The sequence below is a fragment of the Trachypithecus francoisi genome, unplaced genomic scaffold, assembly GCF_009764315.1.
Source record: "Trachypithecus francoisi isolate TF-2019V2 unplaced genomic scaffold, Tfra_2.0 Lachesis_group3, whole genome shotgun sequence".
Taxonomy (NCBI): domain Eukaryota; kingdom Metazoa; phylum Chordata; class Mammalia; order Primates; family Cercopithecidae; genus Trachypithecus; species Trachypithecus francoisi.
In genome coordinates, this window is record NW_022681468.1 from 89,880,571 (window position 1) to 89,894,213 (window position 13,643).

Sequence of the window (13,643 nt, forward strand, 5' to 3'; positions counted from 1 at the left end):
CCAATTAATCTGCAAACGCATTGGTTTATATCATGTCCACCCTCCCGCAAATGCAGTATTTACATCAACCTTAGGGGTTCAGCAAGGGTGGGAATGTCTATCTAGGTGGAACCAGGCACCATACAGATACTCAGAAAATGTTCCACTTTGTTTGTTAGGTGTTTCTTAAAAATAGCTTTACTTCTGAAGTATAATCTACCTATCAAATATTCACCTATCAGGCCGGGAGCAGGGGCTCACGCCTGTAATCCCAGCACTTTGGGAGGCCGAGGCGGGCGGATCATGAAGTCAGGAGATCAAGACCATCCTAGCCAACATGGTGAAACCCCATCTCCACTAAAAATACAAAAAATTAGCCGGGCATGGTAGTGGGCGCCTGTAGTCCCAGCTACTCGGGAGGCTGAGGCAGGAGAATGGCGTGAACCCGGGAGGTGGAGCTTGCAGTGAGCCGAGATAGTGCCACTGCACTCCAACCTGGGCAACACAGTGAGACTCCGTTTCAAAAAAAAAAAGAGAAAAAAAAATTCACCCATTATTCCATGAGCTTCAGTAAATTTACACAACTGTCCACTACTCAGTTTCAGAACATTTCCATCACCCAAGAGTTCCCTCACTCCCATTGGTGGTCAATCTCCACCTCTTCCCCGCAGCCATCCCTGGTCTGCTTTCTGTCTCTATAGTTTTGCCTTTTCTGCAAATTACATACTAATGAGTCATACAATATGTAGCCTTTTGTGTCTGGATTTTTCCTTTTCACTTATCCTAATGTTTTAGAGGTTCACCCATGTTGTAACATGCATCATACTTCACGTCTTTTTATTGTTGAGTAGTCAGTTGTCCTTTGTGCCACATTTTGTTTATCAATTTATCTTTTTTTTTTTTTTTTTTTTTTTTTTTTTTTTGAGACGGAGTCTCGCTCTGTCGCCCAGGCTGGAGTGCAGTGGCCGGATCTCAGCTCACTGCAAGCTCCGCCTCCCGGGTTTACGCCATTCTCTCGCCTCAGCCTCCCAAGTAGCTGGGACTACAGGCGCCCGCCATCTCGCCCGGCTAATTTTTTGTATATTTTAGTAGAGACGGGGTTTCACCGTGTTAGCCAGGATGGTCTCGATCTCCTGACCTCGTGATCCGCCCGTCTCGGCCTCCCAAAGTGCTGGGATTACAGGCTTGAGCCACCGCACCCGGCCTATCAATTTATCTTTTTATCCATTCATCTGTTGATGAACATCTGAATGGTTTCCAGTGGGTCTTTTTTTTTGGCCTGGGGGTCAGGGGAGTCCCAGGAAGCTATTATGAGTAATACCGCTACCAAAATTCATACACAAGTCTTGTGTGGGCATGTTTTCATTTCTCTTGGGTGGATCCTGGAATTGCTGGGTCACAGGGTTGAGTGTATATTTTCCAAAAGTCCCAGGGAAATGTTAAAGAGCGGCCATGTTTCAGCCTTAGAGCTCCAAGAAGGTACTACAAAGCACTGTGTGTTGCAAAGTCAAGTGGTAGGAACAAAAGCATAGAAATGCCTATCGGCGACTGTCAATTCTTTTAACTCACCACCCTCCATCTACTTTTTCCTTCTTCTTTTCAAGGCAACAATCCTTGGTAGCATCAATATATGTGAAATTTTAACTCCTTAGTTACCTGATGCCATCAGGAAACAAGGTTGTCCAAACAAGGGGACTTTCCAGATAGTGAAAATATTATCTTATTTAAGAGCTTAAAAATTAACGATTTTATAAAAATCGTGTACATGTGGATTACAAAACCTGTTTCCTTTGTAAACAGCAGAGCAGCCTTGATTTTCTTAATGTCTAAGGTCATTACTCTAGAAATACACCCTAGTGGTGTCCTTGAGGAAACCATGACTATGGCTTTTGTCACTCGGTTGCAAAATCAGCTCACACTGAGTCAACAGGCTTTGAGTGAGGAATAAGAGCTCTGAGTGAGGCTCTGAGTGAGGAATAAAGGTAAAATGCTTGAATTCTCTGTTCTGGATGACTCAGGAGACTTTTTGAGAGGGATCTCAGTGATATTTTGGAAAGTCAAGGTTGTCAGAGTTGAAGGATCTCTGTATCTTGAATTGTTCTGTTCTCCATCAAAAACAAAAGGCTACAAAACTTTCATCCTATTGAACCAAATGGAAACATTTATGTTATCACTGGCTATAAAAGAAGTTCAAGAAGGCTGGGCGTGGTGGCTCAAGCCTGTAATCCCAGTACTTTGGGAGGCCGAGGCGGGTGGATCACAAGGTCAGGAGTTCGAGAACAGCCTGACCAACATGGTGAAAGACCGTCTCTACTAAAAGTACAAAAATAAGCCAGGTGTGGTGGTGCGTGCCAGTAATCCCAGCTACTCAGGAGGCTGAGGCAGAAGAATTGCTTGAACCCAGGAAGCAGAGGTGCAGTGAGCCGAGACAGTGCCACTACACTCCAGCCTAGGCAACAGAGCAAGATTTCATCTCAAAAAAAAAAGAAAAAGAAAAAGTTTAAGAAAATAGTGTGACACGTGTAACAACATGGGTGAACCTCTAAGACATTAGGCAGCAGTGTGAGGGGAAAATACTTAGGAAAAAAACCGTCAAAGTGCTTTGTGATATGCACATGGGAAGAAATGAAGGGATAAAGCAGTGGTTTCCAATCTTTGCTTCCCGCTGAAGTACCTAGGGATCTTTAGACAAGCACTGATTCCTGGATCCTAATCCCAAACACTCCTATTGAATTGGGGTGGGGGTGCAACTTGGACATCAGGATTTCTCAACCCCGCCCCCGCCCCCACCCCCAGTGATTTCATAATGTGTAGCAAAGTTTGAGAAACACTGGGATAAAAGTTATCTTGGCTTAAACCAAAAGCATATCGAAATAAAAATTTCAGCTCTGCTAACACTCTTCTATTCAAAAGCCTTGAATATGTTCCATGGTCTACCTAAATTATAACTCTTTATACCTGGGTGCAAAACATCTTACGTAACTCTAGTACCACCCACCTCTTCAGCGTTAGCTGCCCAACAGGCCCCAGGATGCCCCAACTTGTTGCCTTTGCTCCTGCCACCCTACCTCGAATTGCCTTTCTTCACTTCAATCCTCTGCTTTCCCCAAGTTTTTCCCGAAAGCCTTCAAGGCCCATCTCAAATGCCACCTCCTCAGAAGCCTGTCTGATCTTCTCAGGTATCTGGCTCTTCTCCATGCCTAGGGCACATTTTCTCTCTTTCCCTTGTAACACTGTGCGAGTTCTGCTTTGCACTGCTGATGTTTATCTGTCTATCGGATCGTGTCCTTCTCTTTCTCGCCCTTCTTGCAGAAGAAGTGAGGGCAGCCAGTGAAGGGGTCAGATCTAACTCTGTCCCTGAGTCTAAGGAGAAATGAACAGCTGAGGTGTTGCTAGTGGTCTCAACAGCTGAAGCAAACAGAGCTCTTGGGGAGCTCATCATCGTGAGGACGGGCTATACCTTTGTGGTCATGTGCCAGGAAGACAGGGTGAGAGAAAAGAGCTCCTATCGAGAGGTGAAAGATTCTTAAGAGCCCTAGCTCAAAAGAGAGCCTCTTAGAAGCAGCATGCAGGAATGAAAGGCTGCAGCCGGCATCCTTGGAGCTGCAGGGCTACTGGGGAGCAGCAGCAGCAGGGAAAACCCAAGGCCCACTTGCCCTCCCCTGCATCTAAAATGGTAAGAGCAGGCCAGGGGCCCAGGCTTACCTGGGAAGCCTCGCAAACACCTGAGCACGCATCCTTAAAAGATTTTGCTGATACTTCAGGTTTTATGCAAGTTTCAGATAATGAGAAAGATATCATAAATATTCTTGCAAATAAAAATCAGGCTTTAATTTCTAGCTACATTTAAGTGCACAATAGTTAGTTAACACTCCATGAAAAGGTAATCACATTCCTAATAGAAATTAACCTCTCCTCTCAGCATTCACCTTTATGTCTATCATTTGCTTAGTCTAGAAAAAAAAAAAAAAGGTGTATCATTAAGCAACAGGAAAATCTGACAGCTACTAATCTGCTAAAGAAAAAGAGCTCACAGATATCCGGGATTCCAGAAACACAAACCTACTTAGAAAAAAAAAAAGGCGGATAAAAAATTCATTTTAAAATTTAATACAACGAACAATAATCATCACCTTAAATTGGTAGGACCTCAGCTTGCCAGGTAAGTGACTGAGGAGTCTGGGGCTGGGCGCAGTGGCAGCCTCCTTCGATTTGTAATGAGAAAGAAGTTTTTCAAGGATTGGTGTTCCCAGTGGGGAGGACACTGTGCTTTTCAAGGATGGAATGAAGAGCTGCCTGCTCTTGTTAGCTCTATCAGATGATGGAATTTTAAGAATTTAAGACTGACCAAGAGTTAGTCTGAGAAAAACAGGGAGGCTGTAAAGAAACCCTTATGCAGTAACTTTATCCAGTTGGGGCAGATAAATCAGCAAGGACAACCTTTCCCATGACCTTCTCGCCTCTTTTTTTCCTAAATTATTTTCCCAAATTCTCTTTAGAAGGAATTCACTCCTTAATTGATAACTCCTTTTATTTTGAAGCATTCGCTTAAAGCCAGGCAAGAGTCGTACTTAAAAGGGAGTATTTAAGAGAAAAGTACACATGCAAAGGTACACATAGGCTGACGGCTGGAAAGCAATTGTGCATGCAATAAGCACCAGCTTTTATCCTCCAGTGAAAAGCCCATGATTATTTTAAAACCCCTATCACAAAGCACTCCTGTGCCAAGGCAAAAATTCTATCAATAGTGCAAATCCTGTAAACTAATCAATAAAAACAATCTTGTGAATCTGGATTTCTTTATAACAAAACGAACTGCCCATGCTCCTCCGCTGCTCTCACTTTCAATATCTTAAGAGATGGAGTAGTTGTGCATAGTAGAGTACAGCATCCTGAGGCAGATGAGGGTTGTGTGAATGATTTCACAGGGAGGTGAGCACTCCAGATCAACTGCTGTCAGTCTTGGCAGAAAAGCCCCAAGAACACCAAGTCTGCCCCAAGTCTGCCGCCTCACTGGTCACAGTCAGACACGCAACCCTTGACTGACGAGGCAAAATCCAGTAAGGGGGAAAACATCTGTTTTCCAAAACAGCAACCTCCTAAGAATGGAGAATCATGACTCTACCCAACACCTACTCGAGCAGCACAGGCAATACTGAGGCTTCTTCCTTTCTTCTATTTAACAAGGCAGGGAGGGCTCTTACCTCAGCAACAGTTTTACAAGTATGCTGCTTATTTTGTAATAGGAGAACATCAGCTCATGAAATTTGGGGCACTTACCCTTCTAGCTGCTCCTCTCCTAAGATGAGGCGAAGGTTTTTTAGGAAGGACAAGGAGACCAAGGCATGGGAATGGCGGATCTTCACGTAGCCCGTCACCACCTCGATGAGCCCCATGAAGTTCTCCAGTTCTGAAGCAATGTTATCTACATTGAAAGGGGATCGTGTCATTGTGTGCTCACTTGGTGTAAGGGTGACATACTTGGATTCATACAAACACAAGTGAGAACAATTCAATGGCAGGTGCCCCCTGAGATGCTCAGGCTCCCAGCACAGGACTGGCCATTCCCTGACAAAAGCATGCTTCCCTGGCTTGACTCGCAACAACCACTCCTGGAATGAGGCCTCCCAGGCAGGGCAAGGCAAGTTTCTAGGAGGTTGGGGGTACTGCAGCTCTCAAGCTGATCATAAATACCAGACTGGCAATTAGCTAAGGCTGACAATTGTAGGGAATGTCTTTTAATATGCTCTGTCAACAGACAGTATGGCCTCCACAGTACAAGGGCATGACCAAATCAACAACATTTTCTCCGTCTCATTCAGAACTGCCTTTGCTGCCTTTCTAATTCCTAAGATACAGGAATCTATATTTAAAGGTTCCATTTTACTAAGACTAGAAGAAAATATACTAAAATGTTAACAATGGCTATCTATGAGGGATTTTTAAAAATTCATTTCTGCATTGCTAAGTTTTCTATAATATTTACATATTGCTTTTGGAACTAGAAAATAGGAGGAAAAATAGTTGCTAATACAGATGTACAAACATAATATGCAAACAACAGGTTTCCTTTCATCTTGTTTAGTCTACCCTGTCCCCTAGTAAATAAAAACCAATTTTCAGTTCAACTAATGCTAAAATTTTAATAAAGACTATAATGAATTGGGTGTGGTTCAATTAATGGGATTTTACTGTGTATAATTTATGAAGACATATTTAATAAAAGGCTCTATTTTGCTTTGAGTTGATACAAATAAAATAAGGGTACTAAAGGATAAAGCCCTACCTCTAATTTAACAGCTTTCCAAGAAAAATTAAAGGGAAATTCAAGTTGAAAAGATGAGAGGTTGTATGCAGTTGATGTTTTAAGGAAGAGATCCTGAATTTTAAACGTGGGGCAGGAAGTATGCCTTAGTCAAGATCAGGAAATTTCCCCTCTAATGAGATGTCCCATCATCCTAAATCCAATCTATTTTCTGCAATGGACATAAACCGGAAGACACATTTCATCATCATGCATAAATATGCACCAATTCCTTCATAAAATGATACTTCTCCATGGATTTAATTCACAGATTGAAATTTTATCTTCAGAGGAAGATAAAAAAGTTTAGGCACTCAAAAGGTATGTTCTAGGGATAAGCAAATTAAAAGTAAATGAGAAAATGCAGACACAGCCAAAAGAATTAAACTTCAGAAGTACCATGACAGCAGGGAAGCCCTAGTTGTGGGGAACAGAGTTACCTTCATCATGGAGGACTGGGAGTGGGTATATTGTGAACAACAGCAAGGGATATCAACAAATTCAGAAGAAATAAGCAAAAACTTGTTTCTGTCCTTTCTAAACCTTAAGAAAACAGTTTATTCATTTAACAAATATTAAGGAAAAGCAAATTCTCAAAATACATTATTTTTCCTCTCAAACTGTAAAAAAAAATTCTTCATAAAAGGATTTCCCCAAAAAATTCCTTTCAACTTGAAAGTCTTTTTACAGTATTTATTCTAGCTTATAAAACTATCAGTACCTTGAGCAAGTGGTCCCAGTAGCAGAGAATTTAAGGCACCATTACTAGAAGCCCTTGGCAATGAAAAAATCAGAAGTGAAAAGATTTTTTAAATTATCCAGGCATGGTAGGGTGTGCCTGTAGTCCCAGCAACGTGGGAGGCTGAGTAGAAGGATTGTTTGAGACCAGGAGTTCCAGGTTACAGTGAGCTATGATTGTGCCATTGCACTCCAGCCTGGGTTACACAGTGAGACTCTGTCTCAAAACAAAACAAAGAAACAAACACACAAAAAAACAAAGAAGTGAAGAGATCGCAGGCTAAGTCAGTGGGAAATCCTTTGCACATATCCAACTTAGAAGCAACTTACCAGGAATGCCATCTACTGCAAATATAGGTCATTGTACCGGGGTGAGACTGAAACTTTACGTACAGAACGACACATACTTGTATCCTTTCGTCTCTCACAAGTAAATTTGGAAATCTAGCATTCTTTTGGACTTCATAAAAGTTTAACGTGATATCACTAAACTTCCCTTTGCTCAGTCTTCTCAGTAAATTCAAGTAACGAAAACTCTTTAGACTTGAAAGATGTGTGGATTTGGCTACAGCTGGAGTCTGCTGAGTCTGCTGAGTCACACCTCTGATCCAATGGTCTCTTCTGGGGTTTGTATGTGTCAGGGCTTGCCTCTCCTATGCAAGATGTGACTAACAAAAAGATGAGCGATGACCCTCTTTACAGGAATAAATGATGTGCCAATGGCTAAAAAACAGATTGCCTTTCAATCTGTTTTTTATCTTTTAGGGAAACTCAAAGAAGAGACGTCATGCATGAGGCTTACACACCATGTTGTTTATCTAAGCCCATATTTTAGTGGTGACTCAGGGACGGGAGCATGAAAAGCATCAACAAAAGAAAACCATGAGATCTAGCCATTTTTCCAGTGGGATGAAGTACTTACTCCCCCGTCGGATGTTAATGAGCAAATTGCCCTTGAAGATGGTGCATCCTTGGAGCATCTGAGCAGAAGTAACAGAATCAATGGTCTTTGTTTTCTTCTCTTCCTCACAGACCTTGGGGCAAGGACCTTCACAAGGGATGCAGTACATGCTGTTGAAGAAAAAAAAAAAATCAAAAACACAGATAATTGAGTCTGTCTTCTTGCATTAAAAAAGTCATAAGGATATGCTTTTTATTGTTATTACAGCATGCATTAGAAAAAGCAACTGTTTTGAAGTGTTTGTGTGGTCACATGGTATATCACTCCCAAGCCCACCCAAGATAAGCCACTCACATTGCAACCAAAAGGAGAAACAGCCTACAAAGGAAGAGCGTGTTGCTTGCTTCCAGACAAAATACATGATGCATCATCAAGGCATTTGTGTATCATAGGCTGTTGACTGATGAGCCAGCTGGTTCCATGTGGGAGAGATAGTGTTGCAGAAAGGAAGCTCTGGGGGTTCTCTGGAGGAACACAGAGCTGCTTTCTGATATTGTGACCCTGGCCTGTGTACCTGGAGGAGTAGCTAGGAGAGAAGACAGGGACAGCAAAGGGACTATAGTGTCTCTGCCTAACGGTAGTCCAGCTCCTGCTGTCAGTGTCTCAGGAAAGCCCAGTGACGGATGCCAAAAGGCATGTGGTATAGCGCAGATCCATTATTTTCTTGCTAAAGCACAACTGAAATTATTTCTTGACAGTGTTTTGCAGAAACTTGTAAATTGATCCAAATGTTGTTTTCGCTGCATACACAATAAAAGCAAGGGGTTTCCATTAACTTTGTAATGAGCTCTTATTTCAAATGCTATCCTGAACATGCCACAAACCACCAAGAGTCAGGGACAAGTAAGACTGGCACTTTTCCTGCTTACCTGCCGTTATTTACGAAATAGCAGACAAAAGGCTAACCTAGCAGCTGAACCTTTGGGATCTATAGTTATATACAGAACAAGGGTCAGAAAGTTGAATTGATTTCCAAACAAGACAAATGATACGACCTTATGCGATGTGTGTGTTAACAGGATGGTAAGTTGGGGAGCCATTACATGTACATTATTGTTCCTGAATCATCTCTCAAATTTCACGAAGTAAAAACATTCCAGAAAAACAGTGTAAATTATAGCTTTTTTTATTAATGTCCCTTCCCCCTACCTATGAAGGTTATTTTTTATCTCAGACAAAGATGTAGGGTTCTGTTTTGTTTAAAAGCTAATAGGTAAACATAACTTCTCTGGTATTTTCCTATTGCGTGTTTGGGAGAATGGGGATCATGGCTTCCAGAAGGCTCCTGCAGGAACTGGACCCACCCACAGATGGGGAGTCCTTCCTCTACCATTGCACTCACCATTCTCATTTCTAGCCTGGGATGGGGGCTTCCTTCAGCACTTTTTTACTTGGTCTTCTGTTGTTTCTAATTTATCTACATACCCTATAAACTCTCACTCTCCCTTTAAAAAAACATTTTATTTTAAAATAATTATAGAGTCACAAAAAGCTGCAAAGATTTACAAAATTATAGAGTGATCCCACATAGCCTTCACCCAATTTCCTCCAATGGTTACCACATCTTACATCATGATAATGCAGTATCAAACCTGGAAATTAACTCTGTGTGTGTGTGTGTGTGTGTGTGTGTGTGTGTGTGCGCGCGCGCATGCGCATGCCCGCATGGTGCTCTGTCACTGATCACTTGTGTAGATTTGTATAATCACTACAATCAAGATACAGAACTGTTCCATCACCACACAGTTCTCCCTGATGCTACCTGTTCATACTCACTGCCCTGCCCAACCTAGTCCCCAATGTCCCTAACACCTGGCAACCACTAATCTGTTTTCCATCTCTATAATCTGTCTTTTTTTTTTGAGACAGGGTCTCACTCTGTCGCCCAGGCTAGAGTGCAGTAGCATGATCTCAGCTCACTACAACCTCCACCTCCTGGGGGTTCACGTGATTCTCCTGCCTCAGCCTCTGGAGTAGCTGAAACTATAGGTTTGCACCACCATGCCTGGCTTTTGTATTTTTTTTTGAGACAAGAATCTCACTCTGTCACCCAGGATGGAGTACAGTGGCGCAATCTTGGTTCACTGCAACCTCAGCCCTTCTGGGTTCAAGTGATTCTCCTGCCTCAGCCTCCTGAGTAGCTGGGATTACAGAGACGGGTCACCACGCCCGGCTAATTTTTGTATTTTTAGTAGAGATGGGGTTTCACCATGTTGGCCTCCTTGACCTCAAGCAATCTGCCCACCTCAGCCTCCCAAGGTGCTGAGATAGGTTATGAGCCACTGTGTCTGGCCAAACTTTGTATTTTTAGTAGAGACAGGGTTTCACCATGTTGGCCAGGCTGGTCTCAAACTCCTGACCTCAGGTTATCCACCCACCTCAGCCTCCCAAAGTGCTGGGATCACAGGCATGAGCCACTTCGCCCGGCTATAATCTGTCATTTTGAGGATGTTGTACAAATGGAATTATACAGTACATGATCTTTTGAGGTTGGCTTTTTCACAGAGCATAACGTTCTTGAGATCCATCCAAGTAGTGTACTTCAGTGGTTTGTTCCTTTTTATTGCTGAGTAATAATATTCCACAGTGTGGATGTCCCACAGTTTGTTTAACTAATTACTTATCATAGGACATCTGAGTGATTTCCAGTTTGGGGTTATTACACATAAAGCTGCTACAGACGATGGTGTACATGTTTTTGTATTGACATAAATTTCATTTCTCTGGGATAAAAATCCATGGTTACAACTGCTGGGTTGTAACCTAAGTGTATATTTAGTTTCTCTCCATCTTTCACTCAAATAGAAAAATCTGAAGCTGGGTACAGTGGCTCACATCTGTAATCCCAGCACTCTGGGAGGCTGAGGCAGCAGGATCACTTGAGCCCAGGAATTTGAGGCTGCAGTGAGCTATGATCGTACCACTGCACTCCAGCCTGGGCAACATAGCCAGTCTATCAAAGAGAAAAGAAAAAGAAAAAAAAAAAAAAAAAAAAGGAAACAACTGTCTTTGGTAAAAAGTCTAGGAGTCATCGGGCACTTAAAAAATGTTTTTCTAAGAAATGTTTTGATAACATGTTTATAGATTAAGCTTCCTCAAATCCATTATGGTATAGAGAAGGTATAAACAAGATAAAAACAAAATATTTTGAAGTAATTGTTAAGTAAACCTCAAAGGCAGAGAGAAGGGAATTTATTATTCTTTATGGTGTTTTATTTTTAAACAGAAAGGTAGATGTATAGTTTTGAATGGACTGTAAGAATGAATAGGGGAAATAATGGCTCAGTTCTCTGAAGAGTGCGCTAGAGCGGAAGAAACAACACTGTCAAATGGACAGCATTCCCACTTTGCCACAACTCTGGTGGCTGCAGAATGACCAAAGGCCTCCAAATGTCATTCAGAAAATGTATTCACAAAGCAAAGATGATAGCATACTGAGTTCATGGACAAGCTACCGCTCCCCTAACCCCACCCCAAGGAGCAAGGTGACGTCTGAATAGTGGCTGAGCCTCAACTTGGTTCCAGACACTGCCCCTGGGCCTGAGGTGTGCACCAGTAAAGGCCCTTTTATACTCGAAGGCTGCCAACAAAATGTGAGTACAATGTGGTAGACTGATTTTGGACATAATATGTATCCTCTGCAGCTCACTGAAGTCCTTGGCCTATTTATCATTTTAAAGTATTCAGAGTAATTTTGTTGTTCTTGTTACTATCCTAATGGTTATACAAATTATAAGAGGCAGAAAGTCGCTCTACATTTAATACTATAAAAGAAAATGAGTATTATCTTTGATTTGAAGGTAAACCTACAGTAGAAGCTGCATCTCCAGATAATACACTAGAAAAAGAACCCCTTTATGAACACTTGCTCAATGTACTTTATAGAAATAAACTGCAGCAAAAATTATATTTAAAATTAACATCTACTTTTCTAATGACAAATGATATTTATTTACTTATTTTTTTTGAGACGGAGTCTCACTCTGTCGCCCAGGCTGGAATACAGTGGCGCGATCTCGTATCACTGTAAGCTCTGCCTCCCGGGTTCATATCATTCTCCTGCCTGAGCCTCCTGAGTAGCTGGCACTACAGGTACCCGCCACCAGGCCTAGCTAATTTTTTGTATTTTTAGTAGAGACGGGGTTTCACCCTGTTAGCCAGGATGGTCTCTATCTCCTGACCTCACCTCGTGATCTGCCCGCCTCGGCCTACCAAAGTGCTGGGATTACAGGCGTGAGCCACCACACCCGCGATATTTTTATATTTGTAGAATACATTTTGACAGACTCAGAAAGACAGGCCCCTTGGTGCTAATCATGAAGAAGGCATTTTGTTCACTAAAACAGCACTTTCCTAAAAGCTCTTTTTTTTTTTTTTTGGATACACAGTCTCTGTTGCCTGTGCTGGAATGCAGTAAGGCGATTTTGGCTTATTTCAGCGTTGACCTCAAGGGCTCAGGTGATCCTCCCACTTCCAACTCCCGAGTAGCTGAGACTACAGGTGTGTGCCACCACGCCCAGCTAATTTTTGTATCTTTTGTACAGATGGGGTTTGCATGTTGCCCAGGCTGGTCTTGAACCCATGGGCTCAAGGGATCTGCCCACCTCGGCCTCCCAAAATGCTGGGATTACAGGGGTGAGCCCCTAAAAGTTCTTTACTCTGCTTCAGGAAAGGGAACAGCAACCCCAAATCTCCAATCTTCTTTTGCTTTCAAAATTATAGTTCCCACATTTCTAAACAATGCTAGCATCTTATTTTCAAAAGCATAAACCCAATCTTCTTTTGCTTTCAAAGTTATAGTTACCACATTTCTAAACAATGTTAGCATCTTATTTTCAAAAGCATAAACCAATGACAAATTTATAGAACTCCAGTTGACATGTACAAAAGGGATGGCATTTGTTTTAAGAAACTCTTTTTTTTTTTTTTTTGGAGACAGAGTCTCGCTCTGTCACCCAGGATGGAATGAAGTGGTGTGATCTTGGCTCACTGCAACCTCTGCCTCCCAGGTTCAAGCAATTCTCCTGCCTCGGCCTCCTGAGTAGCTGGGACTACAGGCATGTGCCACCATACCTGGCTAATTTCTATATTTTTAGTAGAGACAGGGTTTCACCATGTTGGCCAAGCTGGTCTCAAACTCTGACCTCAGGTGATCCATGCACCTCAGCCTCCCAAAGTGTTGAGATTACAGGCATGAGCCACGTGCCCGGCCATAAGGAAATTCTCTGCTTCCCAAGTGAAGTCTCAAAGTTCAGGAAGGAAAATGAAGGACATGATGAGCACTGAGGGAGGGTCAGGGTAGAGGGGGATGAGAGGAAGGAAGTGTTGATGGGAAAATGTTGCTTATTTTAAGCCACTGCTTACTCTGAGCTGCTGCTGGCTCTTGCACTAAGATGGTTAGGTCTGCTTGCTGGTCTCAAGGATGGTGGTGGGGGCTTGGCCTGTCTTTTCTCTTGCATTTCCAAAGCCTCACCTGGCTAGCAACACCTAGACTAGGAAAATCTAAAACTATAGTCCTCTCTTAGATGCCAGCTTGGCAAGTACCCAGAGAGATCATGAACTCTGGGTATTGAAACCAGCAAGCAAATACTTAATTTCAAACAGCCAGGCAGTATGCACTTAAAATATAAAACAAACTGGTGAGGGGGGCCAGTAAGCCAT

The 13,643-nt window shown here is 42.4% G+C and overlaps 1 protein-coding gene across 3 annotated transcripts in view; it reads right to left on the minus strand.

Moving 5' to 3' along the window:
- IGF1R (insulin like growth factor 1 receptor) overlaps window positions 1–13,643 on the minus strand; it is a 318,275-nt gene that overhangs the window by 60,198 nt on the left and 244,434 nt on the right. For all 3 annotated transcript variants that reach the window (XM_033188875.1, XM_033188876.1, XM_033188878.1), the window contains 2 exons: window positions 7,944–8,092; window positions 5,260–5,404 (listed from right to left, as the gene is read on the minus strand). In XM_033188875.1, coding sequence (XP_033044766.1) covers window positions 5,260–5,404; window positions 7,944–8,092 — 294 coding nt within the window. The remainder of the gene's footprint in view (window positions 1–5,259; window positions 5,405–7,943; window positions 8,093–13,643) is intronic.